This window comes from Corvus moneduloides, chromosome 5 (genome assembly GCF_009650955.1).
Source record: "Corvus moneduloides isolate bCorMon1 chromosome 5, bCorMon1.pri, whole genome shotgun sequence".
Classification (NCBI taxonomy): domain Eukaryota; kingdom Metazoa; phylum Chordata; class Aves; order Passeriformes; family Corvidae; genus Corvus; species Corvus moneduloides.
In genome coordinates this window covers 73,349,691-73,373,731 of record NC_045480.1, presented here as the reverse complement: position 1 = coordinate 73,373,731, position 24,041 = coordinate 73,349,691, and the positions used below count along the sequence as shown (strand labels likewise).

The 24,041-nt window shown below is 53.2% G+C and overlaps 2 protein-coding genes and 2 long non-coding RNA genes across 14 annotated transcripts in view; 2 read left to right on the top strand and 2 right to left on the bottom strand.

Moving 5' to 3' along the window:
• Window positions 1–3,439, top strand: part of ADAMTS3 (ADAM metallopeptidase with thrombospondin type 1 motif 3) — a 57,488-nt gene extending 54,049 nt beyond the window's left edge. For both annotated transcript variants that reach the window (XM_032109397.1, XM_032109398.1), the window contains one exon: window positions 1,790–3,439. In XM_032109397.1, the coding sequence (XP_031965288.1) occupies window positions 1,790–2,358 (569 nt within the window). In that variant the 3' untranslated portion in view covers window positions 2,359–3,439. The remainder of the gene's footprint in view (window positions 1–1,789) is intronic.
• LOC116444203 lies at window positions 3,397–4,515 on the bottom strand. The gene is made up of 2 exons (XR_004240233.1): window positions 4,090–4,515; window positions 3,397–3,976 (listed from the first exon to the last, which is right to left on the bottom strand). It is a non-coding gene; the product is annotated as an uncharacterized LOC116444203 (long non-coding RNA).
• Window positions 4,516–7,941: 3,426 nt separating this feature from the next.
• On the top strand, window positions 7,942–10,945 carry LOC116443734. Its single transcript, XR_004240041.1, has 3 exons — window positions 7,942–8,267; window positions 8,343–8,456; window positions 8,683–10,945. It is a non-coding gene; the product is annotated as an uncharacterized LOC116443734 (long non-coding RNA).
• The window catches only part of SLC4A4 (solute carrier family 4 member 4), a 116,926-nt gene continuing 102,980 nt past the window's right edge, over window positions 10,096–24,041 (bottom strand). For 5 of the 10 annotated variants that reach the window (XM_032108156.1, XM_032108157.1, XM_032108152.1 and 2 more), the window contains 5 exons: window positions 21,337–21,405; window positions 19,927–20,100; window positions 17,382–17,543; window positions 12,869–12,948; window positions 10,096–11,912 (listed from right to left, as the gene is read on the bottom strand). In XM_032108156.1, the coding sequence (XP_031964047.1) occupies window positions 11,807–11,912; window positions 12,869–12,948; window positions 17,382–17,543; window positions 19,927–20,100; window positions 21,337–21,405 (591 nt within the window). In that variant the 3' untranslated portion in view covers window positions 10,096–11,806. The other 5 variants (XM_032108150.1, XM_032108155.1, XM_032108158.1 and 2 more) reach the window with 3 other exon arrangements.

Genomic DNA, 24,041 nt, shown 5'->3' with positions numbered 1-24,041 from the left:
GGCAGAGGGGTCACACACAGAGCCCGGCTTTTCTCCTGTGCTCAGTCCTGCGATCTCTGGGTGTCACAGCTCCCCACGCCGGGCTCTGTCCTGTAAATGTGCTCAGGCAGGGCTTAACCACGTTGGCCCAAGTTGTGTTGGCACAGACTGGGGCCAGAGGTGAAGGTCAATCCAAAGCAAACCCTGCCTGACTTCTAAATCCCAGGGTAAGTTCTATAAGCTGCCAAGTGAGGGAATAGAAACACATAAACATGGAACCAAGAGCATTAACGAGGTTCCTGGGAATCCATTACATTGTTTTCATAGAATTTTTAACAGCTTTTGAAGCTTTTTATGGTGACAATGCATTTCTTCCTCTGGATTTTTCACCCTGTAGGATTTGGGGTTTGGGGTTTTAACTCCCTCATGGTGGCCCTGATGCTGCTCAGGAGCCGGTAGGAAAAGCAGAGTCAGAGTTCCTTGGCAGGCAGAGGTGTTTTCCCCCAGGCTGGATAGGTGGGATCTGCTTTGGTTCCTGTTTTCTGGCAGGGAAAGCATGTTTTTAGTTGATTTAGATTAGATTCCAATAGCCTCATCTCCCAGCAATTCCTGGGGAGCTCATCTGCTCTCCCACCGCTCCTGCTCTCAGGTCCCACCCAGCCGGTGCCAACTGTGTGGAGAAGAATTTATCCCGCCAGTAGCAGCAGCAGGACACAAGCACTCACACCCTGGAGAGGGAATGGGGGACTGGCTTGTGCAGAATTCACCTGAAGAGAGCAAAAAGCGATCACATGAGTATAAGGCTCCTTCTGGAGCCTGCTGGAAGTAGAGAAGCACAACCCAAATCTCCACACTGTGGGTGGAGTCGTGGGATCTAAACCAGCACAAACGGATACCCCAAAATGAACCACGAGAGAACGGGACCAAGTAAGGGTCACTGTCACTATGGAACGGCAAAAGGAATTGTACCTATAGCCCAGAATTCCATGCTGAATTCCTGCTGGAATAGCCTCACAGTGCCTTATGGAGTGTGGATATTCACATGCTGAGCCGCCCCTTTAACACCAGGTTTGTCAAAAACCAGCAAGGATTCTGAGGAAGCTCGGCAGGATCAGGACAAGGACAGGTTTATATTCCATAGAATTTGCTATTTATAACCCTTGTCCCCCAGCCCCACTGATGTCCCTGTGGGGGATCTTACTGAGTTCTTGAAACTGAGCTTGTTTTCACCCACTCTGAGGTCAGGCTCCAGTTTATATTTTAAAGCAGGAGAAGGTGGTGGCCAGATGCGCTTCCGGCCCATGGTGAAGCAGCCCCTGTGCCCAGGTGAGGACAGCTCTCCCTGCAGAAAGCTGATTTTGTTTCAAAGCTTCCAGAGGAGCCTCTGGAAGTTCTTTTTCCTGAGGAAAGGGATGCTCATCCCTGCCTTCAGGGCACCTCAGGTGTGACCCACTGTTCAAGCTTTCCATCACTTCTGCAGTTCCAGTTGGTCCCTGAAAAACTCCAAACTGAATCCAAACAAAACTTCATCCAACTCTGACCTTTTATTTTGAGGCATCTCCAAGGGCTATTGCTTGGGGTTTAATTTCTGTGAGGGAAGATTGCCTTGGCTTTAACGCTGCTGATGGATGATGTCCTCAGGCTGGAAGGGAAGGGATTTGGGGTGGGTAGGACATAGCCACTGTGTGCGTGCAAGCTCTGGGAGGTCAGCACTGGGAATTGCTGTCTGTGCTCCTCCAAAAACACAATGTGCCAGCGTTTCCCAAGTGCCCATCAGTGGGTTCCCATCCCCGGGATGTTTGTTTTGCAGATGAGCCCTGCATGGGAGACAAATCCATCTTCTGCCAGATGGAAGTGCTGGCCCGATACTGCTCCATCCCTGGCTACCACAAGCTGTGCTGTGAGTCTTGCAACCGGCGAAGCAGCAGCTTCCCACCACCCGGAGGGGCTGGGACTGAGGGGGATGCAGCACTGGATCTGGGCAACTTGCCGAGGGCTCCAACAGTGCCCACACCTGTGGTGCCCGCCCAGGCTCAGCTCCTGGCCAGGAGCAGCTCTCCAGGCCGGCTGCCTTTTGAAGCACAGCAAGCTGAGCAGCACATCCCGCCATCCAGCCCCGAGCCCAAAGGTGCCAGCATTCCACACTGGAGAGCTCCTCTGGCTGGGAAGACTTCACAGCTGTTGGCTTTGCTGCACCAGTCCACTGCCAACAGCAGCAGCCTCAGCTCTGGTAGTGCCCCAGCGCTGGCCGCAGCTCTGCCTCTGGTGCCAGCTGAGAACGCAGCAGCGGGGGTTCCTGCACCAGCCAGGACCTCTGGGAAGGACGAGGAGCGCATTGGAAAGCAATGGCCTCCAAGGGCCACCCCTGTGGAACGATGAATGAGAAGGCTTGTGCAGGACAGCCATGGAAAGGGGCTGTTTGGCACTCGTGTGTGACTCCCTGACCTCTGGACACTGCGGAGTGTGCTGCGTGCCATGGGCAGGGCACTGCAGGGCACAGGTCATCCCCTGTAAATACAAAGGACAAGAAGTGCTGGTTCACTTTCTGGTGCTCCCGGCCTCCTCCTGCCCCTCATTCCCTGGCTGGCTGGGACACACAGAGGAAACACCAAAGGAACATTCCTGGCAGTGAGTGGGAGTTGCCGAGGGCTCCGACCAGCTCTGGGCCCAAAAGTTAGCCCTAACCTCAGCTCCCCATGTGGTTTTGGGCTCTAAGCACCGCCATTGTAGGAAATGCCCCACTGCAGGCAGGACCAGACATGGACACTCAATGAAACACTTGCCACAGACCGAATGATCCCTCAGGACTCGTTCCTCCCTGGAAAGAGACGTTGCACAAGCATCATTGCAGCTGTTGGGTAAATGCAGGAAATTGGCATTATTGTAAGAATTTTGTGCTGTCTCACAACTGTTTACCTGTGTTGTTCCATTGCTAGGTGCCAGCCATTGAGTTCTGCCCTATGAGCATTCCCAGGGCTGGTCTTTAAAGCAGCATTAGCATAAAAAGTGGACTTCTATTTGCATAGGAATTTAATTGCTGGCTCTAGGAAAGGGTTGGGGCTGTTTTGGGTATCATCACCATGATGCTTTGTGCAGACCCTGTAGGTACCGCAAGTGCTGTCCTGGTCCCAGTCCAAGCGGGTTCTGGTTCCCAGCTGCTCCCTGTCCGTGCTGAAGCAGCCTCCCACAGGCAGAACAGGCGCCGACAAGACTCCAAACTGAGGATTTTTTTCCCGACAGGAAGCGTGGATTTCAAGGCGTGAGAGAGATTTCTGTTTCCAGCGTGGATCGACTCCAAACCTCCCTGCCCACGGCGCATCCGACTGCAATAATTAATTTATGTCCATCCCACCTTGTCCCAGCCCCGCCGGCCGCGCTCCCCCCGGCGCGTCGCTGTAAAGTACTTGTGTACAGGAGTGAGAACTGCAGATATTTATTAAAAGTGGGTTTCTTGTCAGTATTTTATGTACTAAATATTTATGCTGAGGGCAGGTGACTCTTCCTTTTGCCAAGATCAGATCAGGAGATGGAATTAGATGCTGTGTCATGTGGACAGAATGGAAATTGAAGCTGCTAAACTGCTGTAGAGAAATTGTTGGTCTTATTCTTTAAAAAAAGGTTTTTTATCACAGGCCTCTCTCATTTCTCAGTGGTCATCAAAGTTTCACGTGCAATTGCTGCTCTCCTGTAAAAGGTCCCCAGGATCGAGCCATTTAATGCTGTGGGGGGACTGGGGCCCCCAAGATCCCATTTTGGCGGCATCCTGGTGGCCCTGTGGGGTCCCTCGGAGGAAACAAGGCTGGCACTGGCCGTCAGCAGAGGTTTCAAGCCGCGGGGCCGCCAGACAGGACGGGCACCCCGTGCAGGAGCACGGGACAATAAAACTTTCAACATCCCGAGGCTTTCCCTGCCTTGACTCACGTGGCAGCATCTGGTTTTGGCCTTTTTCAGTTTCCTCTTTTGTGGCCATTTCCATCCCAGGCAGGACCTTCCCCAACTGGAAATAAAGATGGAAAATTTTAACGGGATTTTTAAAAACGGAAGTTTTGCCATTGGAGAGTGTGAGTTGCAGAGAAATTGAGGGAGAGGAAGGAGAGCATCAGGTCCCACCTGGCAGCTGTCAGAGGAGCTGCAACTTCTTGGTGGCAGGGAAAAAGTCGCTGTTCGAAATTCCCTAAGTTCCAAAGGCACGAAGGGCAGGAAATGCCGAAGGCAGAGCTGGGACCAGCCCGTGCTGGGACCCACGGCACGCTCAGTGCCAGCTCCTCGGCCAGGTGTGCTCGTGGGGCTGCCCAAGGACGGGCACGTGGGTGGGCAAGGCAGCCACTCTGGCTCCCAGAACATCGAGGCACGAGGAAAACACCGCTGGCCCCGGCACAGCCCTGGCACGGCCCCGGCACGGCCCCGGCACGGCCCCGGCTCCCCGCAGCCGGAGCGGGACCGTGCCCGGAGCCCCGGCGGGGCCGCAGTCCCGCGCCGGCCGGAGCCGGAGCGGCAGGGCCGAACTCGGCCCCAGCGCCCGCCCCAGAGCGGCTCCTCCCGCCCGCGGGATCCGGGTCCCGATACCAATCCCGGTCCCGATCCCGCCTCGCCCACCCGGGACCCCCGGCGGACCCCGGCAGCGCCCGGCCCCGCACCCCCGGCCCCGCACCCCCGGCCCCAGTCGCGGCAGCGCCCCGGGCTCGGCGCGGTCCCGGCCGGGAGCAGCCCCCGGGCCGGGCTCGCACAGCGCCGAGCGAGGGTCCCGAGCGCCGGCCCCGGGACGGACACGGCCCCGGGACAGCGGGGCGGGGACACGGGGCGGGGCGGGGACACGGGGCGGGGCCGGGGCGGGTGTGAGGGGCGGGGCCACAGAGCGCGGGGCGGGACTGGCACAGGTGTGAGGGGCGGGGCCGGCGCAGGTGTTCGCTGTTCCGGGCACAGGTGTGCGGGGCCCCAGGGCGGCTGCGCGGGGCGGGGCCGAGGGCATTTAAACCCCGGAAGCCGCCGCAGCCGCCATTTTCTCCCCGGCGCTCGGAGGTGGCGGCAGCGGCCGGTCCGGGCTCCCCCGGCGGGGCCCACGTGAGGCGCTTCTCTCTCCTTCTCTCTCCTTCTCTCTCCTTCTCTCTCCTTCTCTCTCCTTCTCTCTCCTTCTGCTTTTCTCCCCTTCCTCCCTTCCCCCTCTACCGCCCTTCCCCACCTCCCCACAAACCCCGCTCCCTCTCTCCCCTCCGCCCTCCCTGCCCTGCTACGCACCCCGACCACCCCCTTCCCCTCCTGCTTGCCCCTTCCTCACTCCACTACCCAGCCAGACCCCCGCCTCTATCCCTCCTGTCTGCTCCCTCCTCACCCCACTTACCCACTTAACCCCCGCTTAGTATTTCCTCCTCTATCTCTCCTCACCCCACTACCCAACCTGACTCTCCCCTCTGTTCCCTTTCTATCCCTCCTACCTTCCTGCTCCTCCTTTGTCCCCCTCCGCCCTACCTGACCTGGCTTCCCTCTGTCTGCCCTACGCACCTCCTTATCCCCCCTTTATCCCTGCTCTGTCCCTCCTATACCTCTTCTCTTTCCCTTATCCCTTTCTCTCTTCCTCCGCAGCTGCGGGGTTCGGGGCGCCGGATAATAAAGCCCAGAGGGCCGGAGCCCGGCGCCCCTCGCTTGAGCCCCCACACGGGGCCGGGCCCGCTGTGCGGGTCCCCCCATGCGGTTCACAAACACCGCCGGGGCTCCGGCTGTCCCATCACACTGGGGGCTCCCGGGGTTGGGGGGTCGGGGGGCGTTTAGGGAGGACCCCCTCTTTAGGAGGGGATGGGGGGGGGGGGTTTAGGATGGGCCCCCTCCTTAGGAGGGGGTCGGGGGGGGGGTTTAGGATGGGCCCCCTCTTTAGGAGGGGGTCCGGGGGGTGGGTGGGGGGTTAGGGAGGGCCCCCTCCGGAGGGGGGGGTCCTGGGGAGGGGTGGGGGTGGGCCCCCTCCGGAGGAGGGGGTCCGGGGTGGGAGGGGTCGAGGGGGGTCCGCCCCCTCCTGGCCCCTCCCACCCCGGACCCTCTCCTCCGGACGGGGTCTATCCCGACCCCCTCCCCGGGACCCCCTCCTCCGGACAGGGGCCCGGGAGGGAGGGAGGGGCGGGTAGCAGACGCGGTCACGTCACTCTGCACCATACATATAAAATGTTCTCTGCAGCAGCAGCCTCCCCCTCCCCTGTCCCCCCCACCCACCCCTCCCTCCCCCGGGCCCCTGTCCGGAGGAGGGGGTCCCAGGGAGGGGGTCGGGATGGACCCCGTCCGGAGGAGAGGGTCCGGGGTGGGAGGGGCCAGGAGGGGGCGGACCCCCCTCGACCCCTCCCACCCCGGACCCCCTCCTCCGGAGGGGGCCCACCCCCACCCCCTCCCCAGGACCCCCCCCCTCCGGAGGGGGCCCTCCCTAACCCCCCACCCACCCCCCGGACCCCCTCCTAAAGAGGGGGCCCATCCTAAACCCCCCCACCCCCCGGGCCCCCTCCTAAGGAGGGGGCCCATCCTAAACCCCCACCCCCCCGATCCCCTCCTAAGGAGGGGGTCCTCCCTAAACGCCCCCCGACCCCCCAACCCCGGGAACCCCCAGTGTGGTGTGGGGACAGCCGGAGCCCCGGCGGTGTGTGTGAACCGCATGAGGGGACCCGCACAGCGGGCCCGGCCCCGTGTGGGGGCTCAAGCGAGGGGCGCCGGGCTCCGGCCCTCTGGGCTTTATTATCCGGCGCCCCGAACCCCGCGGCTGCGGAGGAAGAGAGAAAGGGATAAGGGAAAGAGAAGAGGTATAGGAGGGACAGAGCAGGGATAAAGGGGGGATAAGGAGGTGCGTAGGGCAGACAGAGGGAAGCCAGGTCAGGTAGGGCGGAGGGGGACAAAGGAGGAGCAGGAAGGTAGGAGGGATAGAAAGGGAACAGAGGGGAGAGTCAGGTTGGGTAGTGGGGTGAGGAGAGATAGAGGAGGAAATACAAGCGGGAGTTAAGTTGGTAAGTGGGGTGAGGAAGGGGCAGGAAAGGCGGAGGGGAGAGAGGGAGCGGGGTTTGTGGGGTGGCGGGGAAGGGCGGTATTGGGGGAAAGGAGGAAGGGGAGAAAAGCAGAAGTAGAGAGAAGAGAGAGAAGGAGAGAGAAGGAGAGAGAAGCGCCTCACGTGGGCCCCGCCGGGGGAGCCCGGACCGGCCGCTGCCGCCACCTCCGAGCGCTGGGGAGAAAATGGCGGCTGCGGCGGCTTCCGGGGTTTAAATGCCCTCGGCCCCGCCCCGCGCAGCCGCCCTGGGGCCCCGCACACCTGTGCCCGGAACAGCGAACACCTGCGCCGGCCCCGCCCCTCACACCTGTGCCAGTCCCGCCCCGCGCTCTGTGGCCCCGCCCCTCACACCCGCCCCGGCCCCGCCCCGTGTCCCCGCCCCGCCCCGTGTCCCCGCCCCGCTGTCCCGGGGCCGTGTCCGTCCCGGGGCCGGCGCTCGGGACCCTCGCTCGGCGCTGTGCGAGCCCGGCCCGGGGGCTGCTCCCGGCGGGGACCGCGCCGAGCCCGGGGCGCTGCGGCGGGGCCGCGACTGGGGCCGGGGGTGCGGGGCCGAGTGCTGCCGGGGTCCGCCGGGCGTCCCGGGCGGGGCCGCCTGTCCGCCGGCGGGAGGACCGAAGCGGGATCGGGGCCGGGAGTGGTACCGGGGCCCGGATCGCCGCGGGCGGGCGGTGCCGGGTGCGGCAGAGCGGGGCCGGTTCGCGGTGCGGTCGCGGAGCCGCTCCGGGGCCGGGCGGGGCCGGGGCTCCCCCTCCGTGTGGGCGCGGGACCCCGCGGGGCGCCCTCTGGCGGTCACGGAGCGCGGTGCGAGCGCGGCGCCCCCGCGCGGGCAGGGCCGGCCCCGCAGCCCCGGAGCGCGCTCCCGCTCCCGCTCCCGCTCCCGCTCCCGCTCGCGCTCCCGCTCCCGCTCCCGCTCCCGCTCCCGCTCCCGGCCCCGCCGCTCCGCCAGCCCCGAGGCCACCGCGCCCCTGGGAAGAGCACCGCCCGCCCCGCCGTCCCTTCCCCGGGACCCCAGCCCCGTGGGGCTGCCGCCCGCTGCGTCCCGATGGAACCAGCGGGGCTGGATCGCCGTGAGCGGGAGGAGCTGCTCCGGGGCTCCACCCGCAGGTGGACCCCTCCAGGTCTCCACCTGCTGCATTTTTCCCTGCTTCCTGAAGGAGTTGATACCTGTCAGACCACTGGGCTCATCTACATCCTTGGTCCCCAGGGAGATGTATGAGGACTCTGCCCATGCTACCTGCTCCAAAGCTCAAAGAAAAGATCCCTAAGATTGATGACGGTCAGTTCCTGACCCTTCCTTCTCACCTTGGTTATATAGTTTGGTTATTAAGGGGATGATTTTCACTTGCACCAGGGGTACCACTCCCAGCAGCTGTGCAAAGATGCCAAAAGCAGCCCACAGCCCAGCGCTCCCCCGAGTTGCCTTCGCTTTCACGTGCTGCCCTTTGGGCAGGCCCTCCTTTTCCAGGTGAGCTCAGAGGCGGGAGAGGTGTGCAAGTAGGGGTCCCGCTTGCAGGGAAAGGGGCCCAGAGGGGAGTGGCTGGTGGGGGTCCAGTGGACGCATAGGTACGTGCACTCGTAACACTGGTGGAGCCAGAGAGGCTCCGATGGTTGCTCTTCCCCATAGTCCTTCAATGGTTATTCCTGGCCAAGGAACAAGGTCAGAAAGCTAATTTGATCATGGCACGTTTCAGCCCAGAAACCAGAGGTTTTGTGGAGAAGCCCAGGCACACCAGCCTCATCCTCACTGCCTGTGTACAGGCGACAGGAGTTGGACAGAGATCTGTGCCACCTCCGGACCTTCTGGCGACCCCGCAGATCCAACCACTCCCCCAGGTATCCCAAAACATGCTTCAGTGGGTCCAACACTAGGGTGTCGGGGAGCCCCTTGTATGACCCCACTGATTCTGGGATCTCGGTTCAATCAGCCAAGACTTGGTGCATAATGAGGGAAAAGACACAAACTCTCCCATAAATGCATAAAGTTACTTTATTTTCAGTATACATTTAATTTTGAAAAATATAAATGCTAAAATATCTCATCATCTTCATCTTTTGATTCCATAAAAGTCACAATAGAAAGCTTCATAAAACTGCAAAATACTATAATGTTATAAGGAATTTCATGTTTTATATTACTGGAAAAAAAAATCATCACTTTAATATATTTGAAATGTTTTCTGCTTTTTTCCTTTTAGTTCCACCATCTGATCCACTTCGTTTCATCCTAAGCTCTCATTCTCTCCTCCAAAGCAAACACGGCTTAGGAGAATTAAAAACAATAATGAAAGTATCTGAAAGTGCGGCTTGATTCCAATACAGACACAAAGGTGTATCAGCCCAGGGGAGGGGGCAGTGCAGGCCGGGCAGGGACAGAACTGGCTGTAGCCAGCGGCCATCACGCGTCCCACCGTGAGCTGGGACCTTGGATTTGCTGGGGGAAGGTCATTTCTGACGGCTGCCTCTGATCTTGGAGGGCTTTGGGTCAGTCTCCACACCTGCTCCCTGAAGCGCCCACCCCCAGGCTTTTCTGACAAAATGCCTAATGTGGATTGAAAGGATGTTTTAGTTATTTTCGAAGGCATACGGCGTGCAGAGAACCTTTCCTTGCCATGTTGCAGGCTCTTCCCTGCTGCGGTGGGTGTTTCTCATGGAAAGCCCCAGAGAACCCTTTGTCCTGTCGGCAGCGCTGCTCTCAGCACAACACAAAAAACACAACACAAAGAGAAAGATCTACATCAGCAGTCAGGACACTTCAAGTGCATTTAACATGGTTCGGAAGCAAAGACCTCCTTTTTGGGGAGACACGTCACCAGGCACCAGCAGATGGAAGCTGTGCCTGTCGAACTGACCGGGAGAGCCCCTGGGATCCACCTGAGGGCACCTTTCCTCTGGGACTACTACACATCCAGAGTCTGGGCAGGACCCAAGCAGCTCCTGTGTACTCTGCAGGCAACGCTCGAGCCTGCGTCCCCATGGTGAGCCAGGAGCAGGTGTTCAGCAAGAGATGGAGCTCACTGGCTAAAGCTGCCATCACACTTCCCAAGTTACCTGTCCTCCAGCACAGAAGGGATCCCAGAGCTACTCCTCTTCAGGTCTTTCCCAAGTCTCCCCAGCATTTTCAGAGTGGGTTGCAGCCAGGTTCCTGGGTTACCCAACACAGATTTCATGGAAATGAGAGACCCCTCGAGAGCGAGCAGGGGCTATATGGAGGTGATGGCTCCTATGTGGGAGCAGATGGTAAAATTTGGCATTAAGGTCTCAGCACCATCAGAAAATCCTCTTGACTTCACCAACCCAGACTTTGGTTTCGCAAGGACTAAGTGGCAGCATGTGCCCATCCTCTGTTACGGGATTGTCTCCATCAGGGAATTCACCTGGAGAGCTGGGGTATTTTTTCTTCTTGTTTTGTTTTTCATTTTTGGATGAAGCTTTTAGTGTGTTCCCCCATGTCCTGGTGAAGTGCAGTTTCCCAAACGCATGTTTAGATGCACGCACCAGTATAAACACATTACGGAGAGAAAAACCTCTCTCCTGAGGTGATGCTCACTCGCTTGCTTCCACCCCAAAATCCTGAGATGCCAGTGCCTGGCCTGCTTAGTCTTGCTGCATCGCTGGGTCTGGGGCTGAGTAGCCAAGGTTTAGGGTAAATTCTGTAGATGATGGTAGACAGGTGCGGGATGCAGGAGGATGCGGATGTTTGCGAATCCGAGTGTTGGGATAAACATCCCAGCAGGCCACCTTCATCTTCCTCCTCGTCCACTGTGCCTGAGCCACACCTCGGGTCTTCTCACTGCACACACACACACACACCGGTGTCCCATGGAAATCATGGAGTGATCCCATGTCCGAAATCAACAACAGGGATATAACCAGCATCTGTCTGTAGCGTTGGACCAACAGTGTCTTTAAGACTCTTCTAAGATCATGAGAGATTTAAGTCTCCTTCACAGCAGGGATTACTCATAAAAAAACTCCAAAACCCAACATAACCCTAAGAAAAACAGATGCTTTGGAGCAGAAGGTGTTAACTGAACTGATCCAGCTCTATGCAGGTCCTGGAGATTGTGGTGTGATGTCATGGGTTTGTTTTTTGTAAAAATCACATTATATATGGTACAATACATTTTTTTACAGAAAGCCTGCCATCTAGAAATAAGAGGTAGAACTACTCATAACTATATGTTTCCTGCTGCAGGAAAAAAATTCATTTTTCTTTACAGTAATTAAAAAAAGGTTAAAAAAATTGTCAAAAAAAAGAAGTCATAGGTTAGGCCCCCATAATTTAAACAAAATAATCTAGGAAAATAACACTCTTCCATGTACCTGACGGATTAAGTCCATTAAAGTGTTTCTTTAAAAAAAAATTGCATAGGAAAGGGACATTTCCAAACATGCTACAGCGATGGCAATGGTCTGTCTGTGCTGGGAGTGAAGTACCTTCTCTTTTATCTACAGGTGAGAGCACATGAGGGTTAGCAGCATGTTCCAGCATCTCTGAGCAGTGGGAGCAGACATGGAATTAGCCTGGAGGTCAGCTCTGTTCTGCCAGACAAACAGCGGTGCACAACAGCCAGTGCCTCTGGCATTCCCACAGGTCCGACGTGACATCTGTAACGCTTCTGCCCTCGCTGCGCTTCGGAGCCGAGGAGAAGGCAATCCGAGTCCTGGGCAGCGCGGGGACCCGGACAGACCTGGGGCCGTGGGCAGGGAGGGGCAGCGGGGTGGCTCAATTACCTTCACCGGCGGGAGCAGGGAGCTTCTTAACATTTGGCTACTGACAAAATGAATTTGTAAAAGATTGGACAGACAGACAAATTACAAAGTAGTTTCTGTTCCCTTGCTCCTCCAGAAATAACCATTGTCTTCAGGCTCAAGTTCTATTCTAATTTGAGGCACAACTTTTACTGGAGTTCGTGGAGGGCTGCGAAGAAGACGACAGACAAGGTCAGTGCAGGACAAACGCTGGGCTTTGGGAATACACGGCTGGATTTAAGGTAAGGCCCACACACAGATAATCTGAATGAGCTGGTCTGAACACTGCTCACAGCAGCAGGCAAAACCACCCATTTCACTGACCCAGGAGCTCCAAGTGTCCTGCACTTGTGCCTCACAGAATCCCGAAGTGTTTGGCTTGGAAGGGACCTTAAAGCTCATCCAGTTCCACCCCCTGCCATGGACAGGGACACCTTCCACTAGACCAGGCTGCTCCAAGTCCCATCCAACCTGGCTTTGGACACTTGCAGGGATGGGGCATCCTGGTGCTTCACTGCAGGCTGTGACAATACCCATCAACTGCCATTGAAATAATCTGGGCATCGCCACTGGGATGAATTTCAGCCGCTGTCTAAGACCTGTAAGCACGGACACACCTTTGATGTTTCAGAGGAATGAACTTGCCTAGGTCCAGATCCCACTCCTGGTGCCGGGAGGCCCAAGCTGGCCCCAAGGACCGGACTCTGAGCAATTATTACTTGCTGCAATTTAAGATTATTATTTACTCTATTTTCCACCACAGATATGGAAAAATGGGTTATTTCCCCTTGGCAATGCCCCTCTGGACTCCTCCCAGGAGCTCCACGTCTTTCTCCTGGTCCGACTCCCAAACCAGTCCTCAGTGCTGCAGCCAGGGTCTATCCAGGGCCACTGGAGCCTTCAGGTCTCTCACAGGCTCTCCACTCCCCATCCCAAGCACTGCCAGGGGCTGGAATAACTATGGAATCAACTTGTTCATAATCACCTTGGGAAGCAGCAACCCAGTGTAGGGAATGTTCTGCAAGTGTTTTTTAAGAATTCCCTATAGGAAACTTGCTGTGTTCTGAGAGGGGGCAGAGGTGCATTTTTCTGACTCATTCCAAAGCGCACTTCCCGGGTGCTTACCTTGGCATGGCGTGTGATTGAAGGAAGGGAATTGTATCAGCACGATGTGTGGCGTTCAAGGAATGTCGGTGATTTTTCTCCTGGGGGAAGAAAACCTCGGCTATCATTGTGGCAGCACCGACCGCGCCTCAAGCCCTGCCTCAGCGCCTCCAACCCACATCTATGGGCCAAGCTGTTTTCCTGTTAGCTGCCAGATGGATCCACAGCTTGGTGAGGAAACACTCCATTCCTGACTCTCCTCCAAAGTATTTGGGTGCGAACAGGACCCGTTTCCCAGGAGTTCCCCCACCTTTTGGGCTTGACACTTACCTTGGATCTACACCCCTCAGTTACCCCGCGCTCCCACTGTCGCACCCAAAGTCCTTGGGAGAAACAGGGTTGCTTGTGGCCTGGACTAGCTTCTCTCCCCCGACCCTATGGGAAGCGTGCTTTCTGGGAATAAGAGTCCCGTTCCCGCTCTTGCTGCAGGAGAGCTGATGTTAGTGGTACTATCAGGAATATACTCTGGATGGCAGAGTTGTATTCAAGCACAATCCCACACTGGTGCTGATTTTTTTTTCATTCCAGTGGCCTGGTAAATTTTAGTTTTTATTTTGCATTGTTTCTAATTAAAAACCAGCAAATAAAATACTGGATTATAAAAATGCATAAATACACTAACCAACTACAGCTCAGCTCATGGGTGATTTACCCTGTTCTATCTCCAAGGGCATTCCCACAAATAGGTTGATGGCAGAATTACCTTTTCCTGAACTATTTTAGCCCTTAAGATGTTGGAAAAAAGGCATCTGATCCTAAAATCCTGAGTAACAATATTTAGGATGCAATTTGGTTTTAGTACATCAGGAACGTACAAAAAACACAGAATGAGGAGGATGTGTGGCTGCCTGAGGCTGATTTTGGATGATGCGCTGACATCAACAAAACATTGAGGATATCCAAACAGCCAAGAAAATGTCTCCTTTCCAATGGTTTTGTTTTATAATCCCAATCTCTAAGTGTTCCTGTATCTAAAACCCACGGGGTAACGCTTAGCATTCCCTGAGGCCTCGGTATGCTACCTAAAGGAAGGGGACCTGGCTCCCAGCTCTTCAGCCCTACGGATAAATTAAGGATCTAAAGATCTCAGGGTTTAGGTCCTGTTCCTAGGAAGCACTAGCCTGGCAGCAGCACTGATTTATTACTTCAGTTTGTATTTCTCCCCTCCCCCCTCAGAAGAAAAGAGCATATGACACCCTTAGTACGTTAAAAAGTCATCCCAAAGGCAAAATCACCAAGGTCAGCCGTGATTCCTCACTTAAAAGAGGAAAATGTAAAATGGGAATGACTGAAAATAAAGATTAAATTCATCAATTATAGCTATTAACATGAGAAATTAAAACCAAAAAGAAGAGCACAAATCACCCTAGAAGGGAAATATGTTAATGGCCAACTGATCTCTGCCTGTGCAGCTTAATGACACAAATAATTAATTACTCTGTCAAATGCTGATTTTTGCAACTGCTTGGCACCTAAGGGAACAAACAGTGACAGGACAGCGCTGCAAATCCAGAACACCAGGCTCAGAGGAAAAAAATAAATCCCACCATCAGCAGGTTAACACCAAGGGGGAGAGGGAGAGGAAAGGAAGAGAGAGTGGGTGGCCGGGAGGCCGGTGAGGAGCTGGAGAAAAGCACTTAAACTGGAGGCACCAGAAGGAACAACACTGATTTTGTAACCAGCAAGAAAAAAAAAAATAAAAAGCTCACAAAAGCAAAATCTGTCATAAAGCAGGGGCCTGGAAATTAAAAAGGAGAGGAAAAAAAAAAAGAACAAGAGAAAAGTACTTCTCAAGTAAAAGGAAAGATTAAAAAATAAAAAATATCACTCTAAATATACAGAGATATATTTTTGTAGTGCAAGTCAGAGTCAAGCAGGCATGCAAGAGCTTAGTTCTACTCACTGTCGGCAGGTTTGCTATCACTTAGGAAAGGTTCCTGCTCCATGATGTCCATTGGTATTTTAATACTTGGGACTTTTTCTGAGTAGGGGCAGTCAGACTGTGAAAGAAACGTGTAAAAGGTCTTAGAATATTCCCAGTGCTCTCTCTCTTTATCGTCTCCCACACATTAAAATTATCCTTCACATAGTTCTGTAAGAATGAGGAAAAGAAAAGAAGAAAAAAGAGAAAAGCATCCTCCAGCTTAGTTGCCTGATGGATTCCACTGGTTCCCCACTGCACCCCACTTCCCTTCATCCCTCATACTCCGAAAATAAAACAGACTGAAAGAATAATCTTGTGGAATTGTAACTTGCAATAAATCTTCCCTCTTCCCACCCCATCGTCTTCTAAGACACGATCCCATTCTGCCTGGAGTCAGCTGCAGGAAATAGAGATGGAAAATGCATTTGTGGGCGGACACAGCAGGGCACTGGCTGCTGGAAAAGCTCATCCAAACCCTTTATCCTGCTGGGATTTTTGTAAAAGCCCTTGGTTGTTCCCAATTGCTCTACAGGGCCCAGATATGACATGGCAGAGGTTCCTTACATCAGACTGGCTCAGATCTCTCTTTAATGCAAGTGGAGTCAAACCGAATCTCAGTTACACCTCTGGTTCATCAATTCCAGAGCCCTTGGAAGAATTCTGTAACCCTGGCCCAGCCAGAGAAACAGCAACCAGGTCAGGATGAGGGAAAAGCCGGGGTTGGGTACCAGCAGAATTTTACACCCCACTGCTTTCTGTCACCCACCTGTTTCTGCTTAACTGGAGGTGCTTGGAATTGTTTTGCTCTTTTAAAAATAAAGGGAACTCCTCATAGGCAGGGAAAGGCTGATACTGCCTAACTTGGCCAAGGCAAGAAAAGTGGGATTTGCCAGAAGTGTTGGGACATCTTTGTTCCTGAAGAGAACCAGACCCACAACACCAGGGCGGAGGGAGGAGACCTTTCAGTCAGGGCAGGAAAACACTAAAGAGGCCAGAGAATGGCTCTCCTTGGATTATTATTCTTATTTTTAATTTGTTTTTTAACATAACTGGTATCCAGTGCCTTATTTCATACTCCAACAGCAAGATGTTCCCTCAGGACTATTTTTATGAGGCTCAGGGACAAGCGAAACTCAAATAAAGCACAAGCAACACCCAGCAGTTCCCTTGGCTGAACTCGGATCCATATATTGCCCCCCGAATCCCACAGGATTAACTCTGGGGGGTGGATATTTCTGGAAGGGAAAGTGTGAATGTAATCCAACCAGTAATGCCCAGTGCTGTATGTTCAGGAAGCTGGTAAAAGCAAGTGCTGAAAAAAAACCAACAAGAGTTAAGAACCAGTATTTTGCATAAAATCTCTTACCCATTAGGTTAATTACTGTACCTGGAATTCAGGAAAAGCCTGGGAAGAGAGGAAGTATCTTAAAACATACTGGAGAGAGGGGACCCATGGCTCGGGATAAGACGCTGCTGGATTCACACCAGTCAAGAGGAGGGGACGGAGTAAAACCTTTGCTGACTACTCAGGAGGGCCTCTTTTAATCTCATTTTGGTTTGCTCAGAGGTGCTAAAGATAACCCTCGCCCTGGGAACTGGAGGAATGATGGGACAGGGCTGCTTGCTGAACTTAGTCTGAACTAAAAGCCAATCCTCTGAGCTGTTTTTCCCACTGCACTAAAATGGGATTCTTTTCCAGCTTCAGGCGACCTTACCTCTCCCTACACCCCAGGAAAGGCCCTTCTTCATGGACGTGAGCAGAAGTGACGCCATGCTTAGAACTCACCACAGAGTGGCTTTAGCACTTCAATGCAAATTTAAAGGATTTGAGTTAGACCTGAGAAGGAGAATATGTAAAAGCACCAGGACTACATTTCTTCTTTTTATATATAGAGAAGGAAAGAGAACAGTCAAAGGCACATGGGTCTGGTCTAGCCGGGTCACTTTTCACTATTTAGGGCATGCTGCCCCCTGAGGTAGGACCAGAGTGTACTGCAGAGGGCACGGATGCTCGAGAAACACTTAGGTGATGAGGTTTACCAACACAAAGCAGTTTTTCCTGCAATATGACAAATCACATCTATTTTGTGCTTTCCAAAAGAGCCATTACAAAAATATTTAAAAAAAAAAAAACAGAAGGACCTGAGCTGCTGGTGAAAAGCATTCTCCTCCTAAAATGCAAGAGACAACGAAGGGGAGAAAGGCGCAGGAGGGAAGCTGGAGGAGGCAGGGTCATGAGAGGCATTCTAGCAAGGGGCATGACATCTCAGCAGGTACCTGGTGCTCTTGGAAAGTGCGATTTCATTCCTGGCAATGCACAAACCACCCACCACAGGCTGGAAAAGGGAAGGCAGTGTAGAAAATAAGTTTTCTTTGGGACCCATTTGCTGCAGCAGCAAAAGACTGAGCTGTCAGCTCCCCAAGTAGCTGGAAAATGTCCAGCCTGCAGCACTGGGCAGGGCATGGAACGTGCTGGGGGTTAGCTACTGGAAGCTAACCCTGGCAGCTACCTAGGAAGGAGGAATATGACAAAAGCAGGAAGCTCCTTACATCATCATTGTCACTGTCCATACTGCCCTTCTTCTTTTTCTTCTTCTTCTCATCCTCTTTCTTCTTCTTGTCCTTTTCTGGAATGACGTCGTCAAGAAAGCTTAAGTCATGCTGGGAAAAGAGGTAGTCCATGGCTTTTCTGACTGCCACCAGGGCCAAGATCTGCAAAGGCAGAGAGGCATTCCCAGTCACATTTTACCTTTCATTTGGAACACTGCATTCCTCTCAGTTCTGCTTCTAAGCCCATACTCTTGAATTCTGGCTGTAAATGAACATACAGAGAAGGTGGTGAACACCTGGGACATCTCTGTCAGCTTGAAAGGTTGTGCTGTGACTGCCTCATGTCAGAAAAAAACAGAAGCAGTGGACACAAAACAGTATCATAATCACTGAGTAATCCTGTATTACTAAACAATAAATAGAAAAAACCGAGCACTTTCATTTACTTTTGGAGGCAGGTTCACAGGACAGCCTGAGTAATAAAACCTTGACTTACTTCTCATCATTTGCCCAGCTGAGCTCTTAAGAAATCAGACAAGTGCCAATCCATGCTCCCAGAGTTTGCAGAATAAAGTTTACTGGGATTGTGGCAGCAGGAAACTGGAGGAAAAGCTTGTTCTGTGCAAGACTGCAATGAAAGCACTGGGAAAAAGGAAGGCACATGTCTGAAATGGGTGTTTACATGGACGCTGGGTCTGACACCCCCAGCAGAGGCCACTGGGATCCCACATAGGCTTTGCTAATGGCTACATCCACAGGCTGGAAGCTGTAACCCATTCCCAACAGGCTGCCTTCAAGGAAAACTTTGTCCCAAGCAATGATGATCCGCAGCACAAACAATTCCTAGGAAAAGATCTCAAGCATTCACTTGTGCAACTTAAGACGCAGTTACGGACGTGAGGAATTACTCAGGGTGGAAAGATGCCATGCAGACACTCGTGATCATCCCACTATGAATTACTGTGTTGAAAATGCCTTTCCTCCAAATAAACAGGGAGTTGGGCAAACCATCACAAACTGGAAGTCTCTACTTTTTTTGCTCATGAGTGCAGAAAATTGAGCTTTTGCCACCACATCCAGCTCCATCAAAGCTGTGGCTGTGCCTTCCCTGAGTCTGCACCATTCTAACAAACTTTGGCAGCCTTGGGTTTCACTCAGATTCTAATATGGGCAAAGAGATTTTAGATTCAGCTTCCAAAATCAGTGCAACACAGCCATGGAATTGCGATGGAATGCCACATCAGTGGGAATTACTACTAATTTTTAACATCTTTTACAGGAGCATGTGTCCCAGCAGGAACACTTGGAGGATTTTTTTACTTGCATCATCTTTTCTCATTTCACCATCTTGTTCTGTATCTGGGTTCTGCCCTCCCTCCTTCTCTCCCTTGAATAAGCACTGCAGCTCCTACCTGCCCCCACAACTGATATTTTACTTGTCCATAAACCTGAAATTAGGTGACCTGGGGCCACGATTTATTCAGGAGTTTCATAAAGCTTTGTCTTTGCAGAAGTCCGACCCATCTCCAAGCCAGAGAGTGCCTAACTGTGTCTATAGGTCTAGTTCTAATATGAATAATCACCCACTGATGGTAAACAACATTAGTGTCTTTTTACTTGAGTTCAAGGAAAAGAGACATTCCCTTTCCCTCCCTCTGGCACCCCTCTTAGCACTGAGCCTCCTTCTTGGTTTTGTCAATTTGTGCTATTTAAAAGCCAGGGAGACATTTTGTATCTGGTAGTTAGTGTGGACTAAAACAGGAAAACTATGTCACTCTCCTTGGTTCGTGCAGCTCAAGGAGAAACCACGGCAAACCTCACCTTGGCAGCCACGAATGGTCAACACTAACTACACCATCCTGGGAAAAAATTAACTTTCCAGGCTCGTTTTCCTCCAGACGATTTATGTAAAGGCAGCCACAGCCACACTGACCCCGTGCAGTGCTACGTGAGTGCCATGAGTGGAGCTCTGAGCCAGAGATTCGCCAAGGAGAGGTTGGATTTACACACTTACAGGAGTGTACAAGCAAGGAAGGAGCAGGCTGTGGTGAAAGTGAGGGATGTGAAGGAGTGTGTGGGTATACTTACAGCTCTTTACCGGCTAGGCTAGTAGTTTAATGCCTTAAGAAAGCCTCGAGCAGCCTAGAGAGGTAGCATGGGCAATCTAGCATTTCAGTAGCTCTAAAAGAGGCAAAATGGTAGCTGCAAATCTAATACCACCAGCAGAAGCAAAGAGGGAGAATTATAGCTCTTAGCTTGCCTAATTTCCCACAATTAGAAGCTTTCAAAAGAAACAGAAGCACACAGATGGTGGCAGAAAGAGTTGCAAAGCCAAAAGAGGGCAGGTCCCCCCTTGGTCCTCTCTTTTATTCGGAGAAGGGGAGAGGGGAGGACTGGGGGCGGAGCCGGGGTGACCGGCAAATCAGACCCTGCTAAAGAGTTTGAGTTACATTTGGTTTTGCCCGCGCTTGGAACAAAGGGGTTCAGCTTGGGGAGGGGGAGGGGAAGCTCGGAGCAGGCAGCAACAAAGAAGAGCATCACCTACCATGACAGGGAATATGATAGCGGCCACAGTGGATTTGAGGATCCAGAGGAGGGCCAGGCACACCACCTGCAGGAAGGTGAAGAGGTGTACCCGGCGCAGCGGGACGTGGCGCAGGTAGATAAAGTCAGGCTGGTGTTTTAGAGGCATCAAGAGCAGCTTCAGACGATCCATGAACTGGAAAGGAAAATAAAGGGGATGGTGAAATGAAACCCAGGATGCACAAAAAAGAGAAAACAAAATGAATGCCTAAACCAGGGCCAGCATCACACTCTGGGGTATTTTTACTGTCCTCCTGTTCCCTGCTCCAGCCAAGGGAAGACATTCAGCCTTCAGGAGCAATGCTTTTGTTTTCCCCAAATAAATTGGGAGCAGAGGTCAACAGAGGCGAGGGCAGACACTGCACTGCCAGCGAACAGAAGAGCACCTCACCGAAGAGCAAGGAAGACGGGCAGCTTTCCCAGCAGTGTCCCTTTGCCCTATGCTGGACCGGATGGACTTGGGAGTTAAACCAAAATGGGGATTTCTCAAAGAGTAAAAAACACTCTTGATCCCAGTCCCCCCACCACCTGGGTCGGGAGCAGGGGAAATCCCCTACAGGAGAGCCAGCCCGGGGCCCAGCAGGACAATCCCCTCGTGGTCCCCTGCCGGAGCGCGGGCTCACTGCCCACTGCCTGGACCAGACGGACCCTGCACCAATGAATGGAAGCTGGAGCTGTTTTACAGAACACCCGAGGGAATTCTGGGGCTCACAGAACAGGCAGTCCCTTCCCCTTAGGGCACAACCCAGCACGAAAAAGAAAAGCCACAATTAACAGGGTGCCAGAAAGCAACAAAACCGCGTCCAGCCTCCTTGGGCCAGCTACAGGCACTGGGCATGAGAATGGCTCCTTACGTAAGATTTCCTCAATGACAAAATGAGGGGCTTGGCTTCCCCTCCCTGGAGAACAATGTCCCTGCTCATTAGCATTGAGGAATGACCCTGCTGCCATAAATCATCCTCCTTGTTTGCCTTCAGTGGCAGAGGACCCAAACCACTCTGGGAGTGAGCCTGAGCTGGGGCAGAAGCCTGCAGAATCCTGGAATGGTTTGGGTTGGAGGAGATCCTAAGGGGATCCTCTTGTTCCACCCCCTTGCCATGGGTAGGGACACCTTGCACTAGACCAGGTTGCTCCAAGCCCTGTCCTGTTTGCCAAAGATGGACCCAGGCCTTCACAAAGCAGCCCCTGGCACTGAGAAGTGCCCACTTGGCCACTCTCCCTTGGTCTCCCATCTCAGGACACCCAGGCTGTGGCAAAGTTTGTCAACAGCTGCCACCCTCCATGGGTTTCCTGGGAAGGAAGAGGAGGCAGTGAAGGGGAAGGGGAAAGCTGGAGGGTTGTGGAAGAAGCCCTGTGCTGGTTGATGACTCACCTGCACGCCGTTGAGGGATGCAACTCCCATGTAGAGGAAGACACCATAGAGCACAGGCATGGGAATGAACTGTGGGAGGAAGAGCATGAGAGACCAGGTGAACAACCTCCCCATATGCCATGCACCGCTAACACACGGTGGGACAACACTCCCAGCCTGTCATCAATTCAAACTGCACCCATGAGTGGACAACACAGAGGAATGAAGCGATACAAATAATAAAGCAAAATAAAGGCAAATAAGCAATAAATCCTTCTGCTGTGTTTTGAGAGACACAAGGACATTTGTGCAATCACACTCTCCCACTTCACCAGGACTTGGACATCTTGTCAAGAACCAGAGGGAACGATGCCAGTCACTCAGCAAGTTGAGCAGCAGGTGGGCAAATGTATTCCAGTGAGCTTCAAACTGCCTTTCACCTCTGATTTGTGGAAGCAGAAGGCAGAGAAGAAAAGATGGCAGCATGGTCCTGTAGTTTGTGGTATACCCAGTTTTCCCAGATAACAAGTGACAGAGCAAGAGGAAACGGACTCAAGTTGCGCCAGGGGAGGTTTAGGTGGGATGTTAGCAAAAACACCTTCATAGAAAGGGTTCTCAAGCCCTGGCACAGGCTTTCCAGGGCAGTGCTGGAGTCACCATCTCTGGAGGAATTTAAAGGCAGGGTAAATGTAGCACCTGGGGACATGGTTTAGTGGTGACTTTGGCAGTGCTGGTGGGACTGGGTGATCTTAGAGAGCTTTTCCAGTTGAAACAATCCTGTGACTCCAGGTCTGGTCCAGCTCAGTAAGCCATGCAAATCCATGCAGAAAGGCTGTTCTTTGGAGTCCCACCTCAGCGACAACAGTCATGCCAAGCCAATCTCTGCCTGCTCCGTCTCTTGCACACATTAATCCATAACTACTCCCAAATACAGGACTGTGACTTCCCTTCTTCGTTGCCAGGATGCGTCCTTTCAAACATCGCTTTCTGCTCCCTCAAAGTGCTAAGTGCTGCCCATTCCTCCACATTGGGAACATCTCCCCGCGGGAGTGAAGAAGGTGCAGGGGAACACCAGACAGGCTCCCCAGAATGAGCCTCTGTCCCTCAACACAGAAGTGGGCAGCCAGCCTGGCAGGACAGGAACAGGGATGCTTGGAACAAACCACAGGCAGGAGCTGAATAATGGCCTTTGCAGGATTTCCTGGAGCCCAGGGAGGATGGGATGAGCTCCAAAGGATAGCCCCTCGCGCAATGCCAGGTGGCTGCCACTGAATGGCAGCCACAGCCAGGCCACAGCGCCCACTGTTCCCAGCACTTCTGTGCTGGGAACCCTCCCCTTCCTACCTCTGCACAGAGATCATTGAAGAGGCAAGTAACACAGCAGCTATCCAGTGTTTTAGCATATTCCCCATCACCTTATTCATCATTTCCAGCAGGCATTTCCCCTGGGGGCACATGATCACCAAAGTCACCCGGCCACATGCTGTCCAAAGCCTCCCTGCCTGCATTTTTCCTTCCTTCCCGAGTCTCACTGCCCATCACCTCCTGTGAGCTTGTTAACTGCTAACTCATCCTTCTCTGGGATTTATTTCTTCCTTCGAGTGAGCCACACTGATCTTTCCCATTCGAAGGAAAATGCTTTTTCTGCAGCGTGGGGTCTGCCAACACCATTGTGCGAGGGACGGGGACCCAGTGTGTGGTTCACAAAGCTGTGGGTGACCACGGGATTCAAAACCCTCACTGGATCTGAGGGATGAAACAAGACATGACAGTAGCTCCAGTAAGCAAGAGCTGAGCTTCCTAGCTCATTTTCACTGCTCTCTTCTCCTCCCCTTTTATTTATTTCCATGGGTTTTTCTTAAAAGTAAGAAAAATGTCTGAATATTATTTCACCATTCCATGACGATGAATCCTGTGGATCATCCCGAGGTGAAACATCAGTACATTATCCTGCAGAGCAGCAACCAGTGCTGTCATTTCGGAAGACTTTCTCTTGGCCAAGTTTTCCCTAACGATGCGGGTATTGGCTTTGGTGCTCCGAGCAAAGCTGCTGCAGGCCAACAGGCTTAGAACTGTATTTATAGGAAAGTGCCTATCAGCCTCCTAGCAGGGCCAAGGATGTTTCTGTGGAGATCTGCCTGGGCTGAGCAGAAACACCAGCAACTTCCGAAACCAGCACAGCCACCGCAAAGCCCTCAGAAAACAAAGCTGGGATTATTCTGTGGATTGCCTGGTTTATTGAATTTGGGATTGCCAGCGTTCAATTCGCCGCTGGCAGGAGAAGACTGAAATGTTCTGCAATGTCTTTAGCAGTGCAGCTCTCTCCAGCAGGACCCTGCCACTGGAATTTGCTAAAGGTCCTGAAATCCTGCCAGGTCCTTCCCACTGGCACATGGGCCAGGAGTGTGCTGACTTATCCCCAGGCGTCCTCCAGCAAGGATCTTCCCCACACATTGTCTTAGGGGAAGCCCAGACAAATAATTAATGACCGAAGCAATAACAGGGGAAGTAACAGACCCCAGTGGAATAGAGGAAGAGGGATCTTGCAGGGGAAGGTTACATAAAGTAAAAACCAGGATTATCACAATCAGGCATTAAAGGCACAGAAATGCCTGTTTGTGTGGAGGTGGAAGCTGTTACCCAAGACACTAAAATTCAAGCTAAACAACCTTAGAAATGAGGAACAGCAACACAGTGGCTCGGAAATCCACTGTCTCCACTCTCTC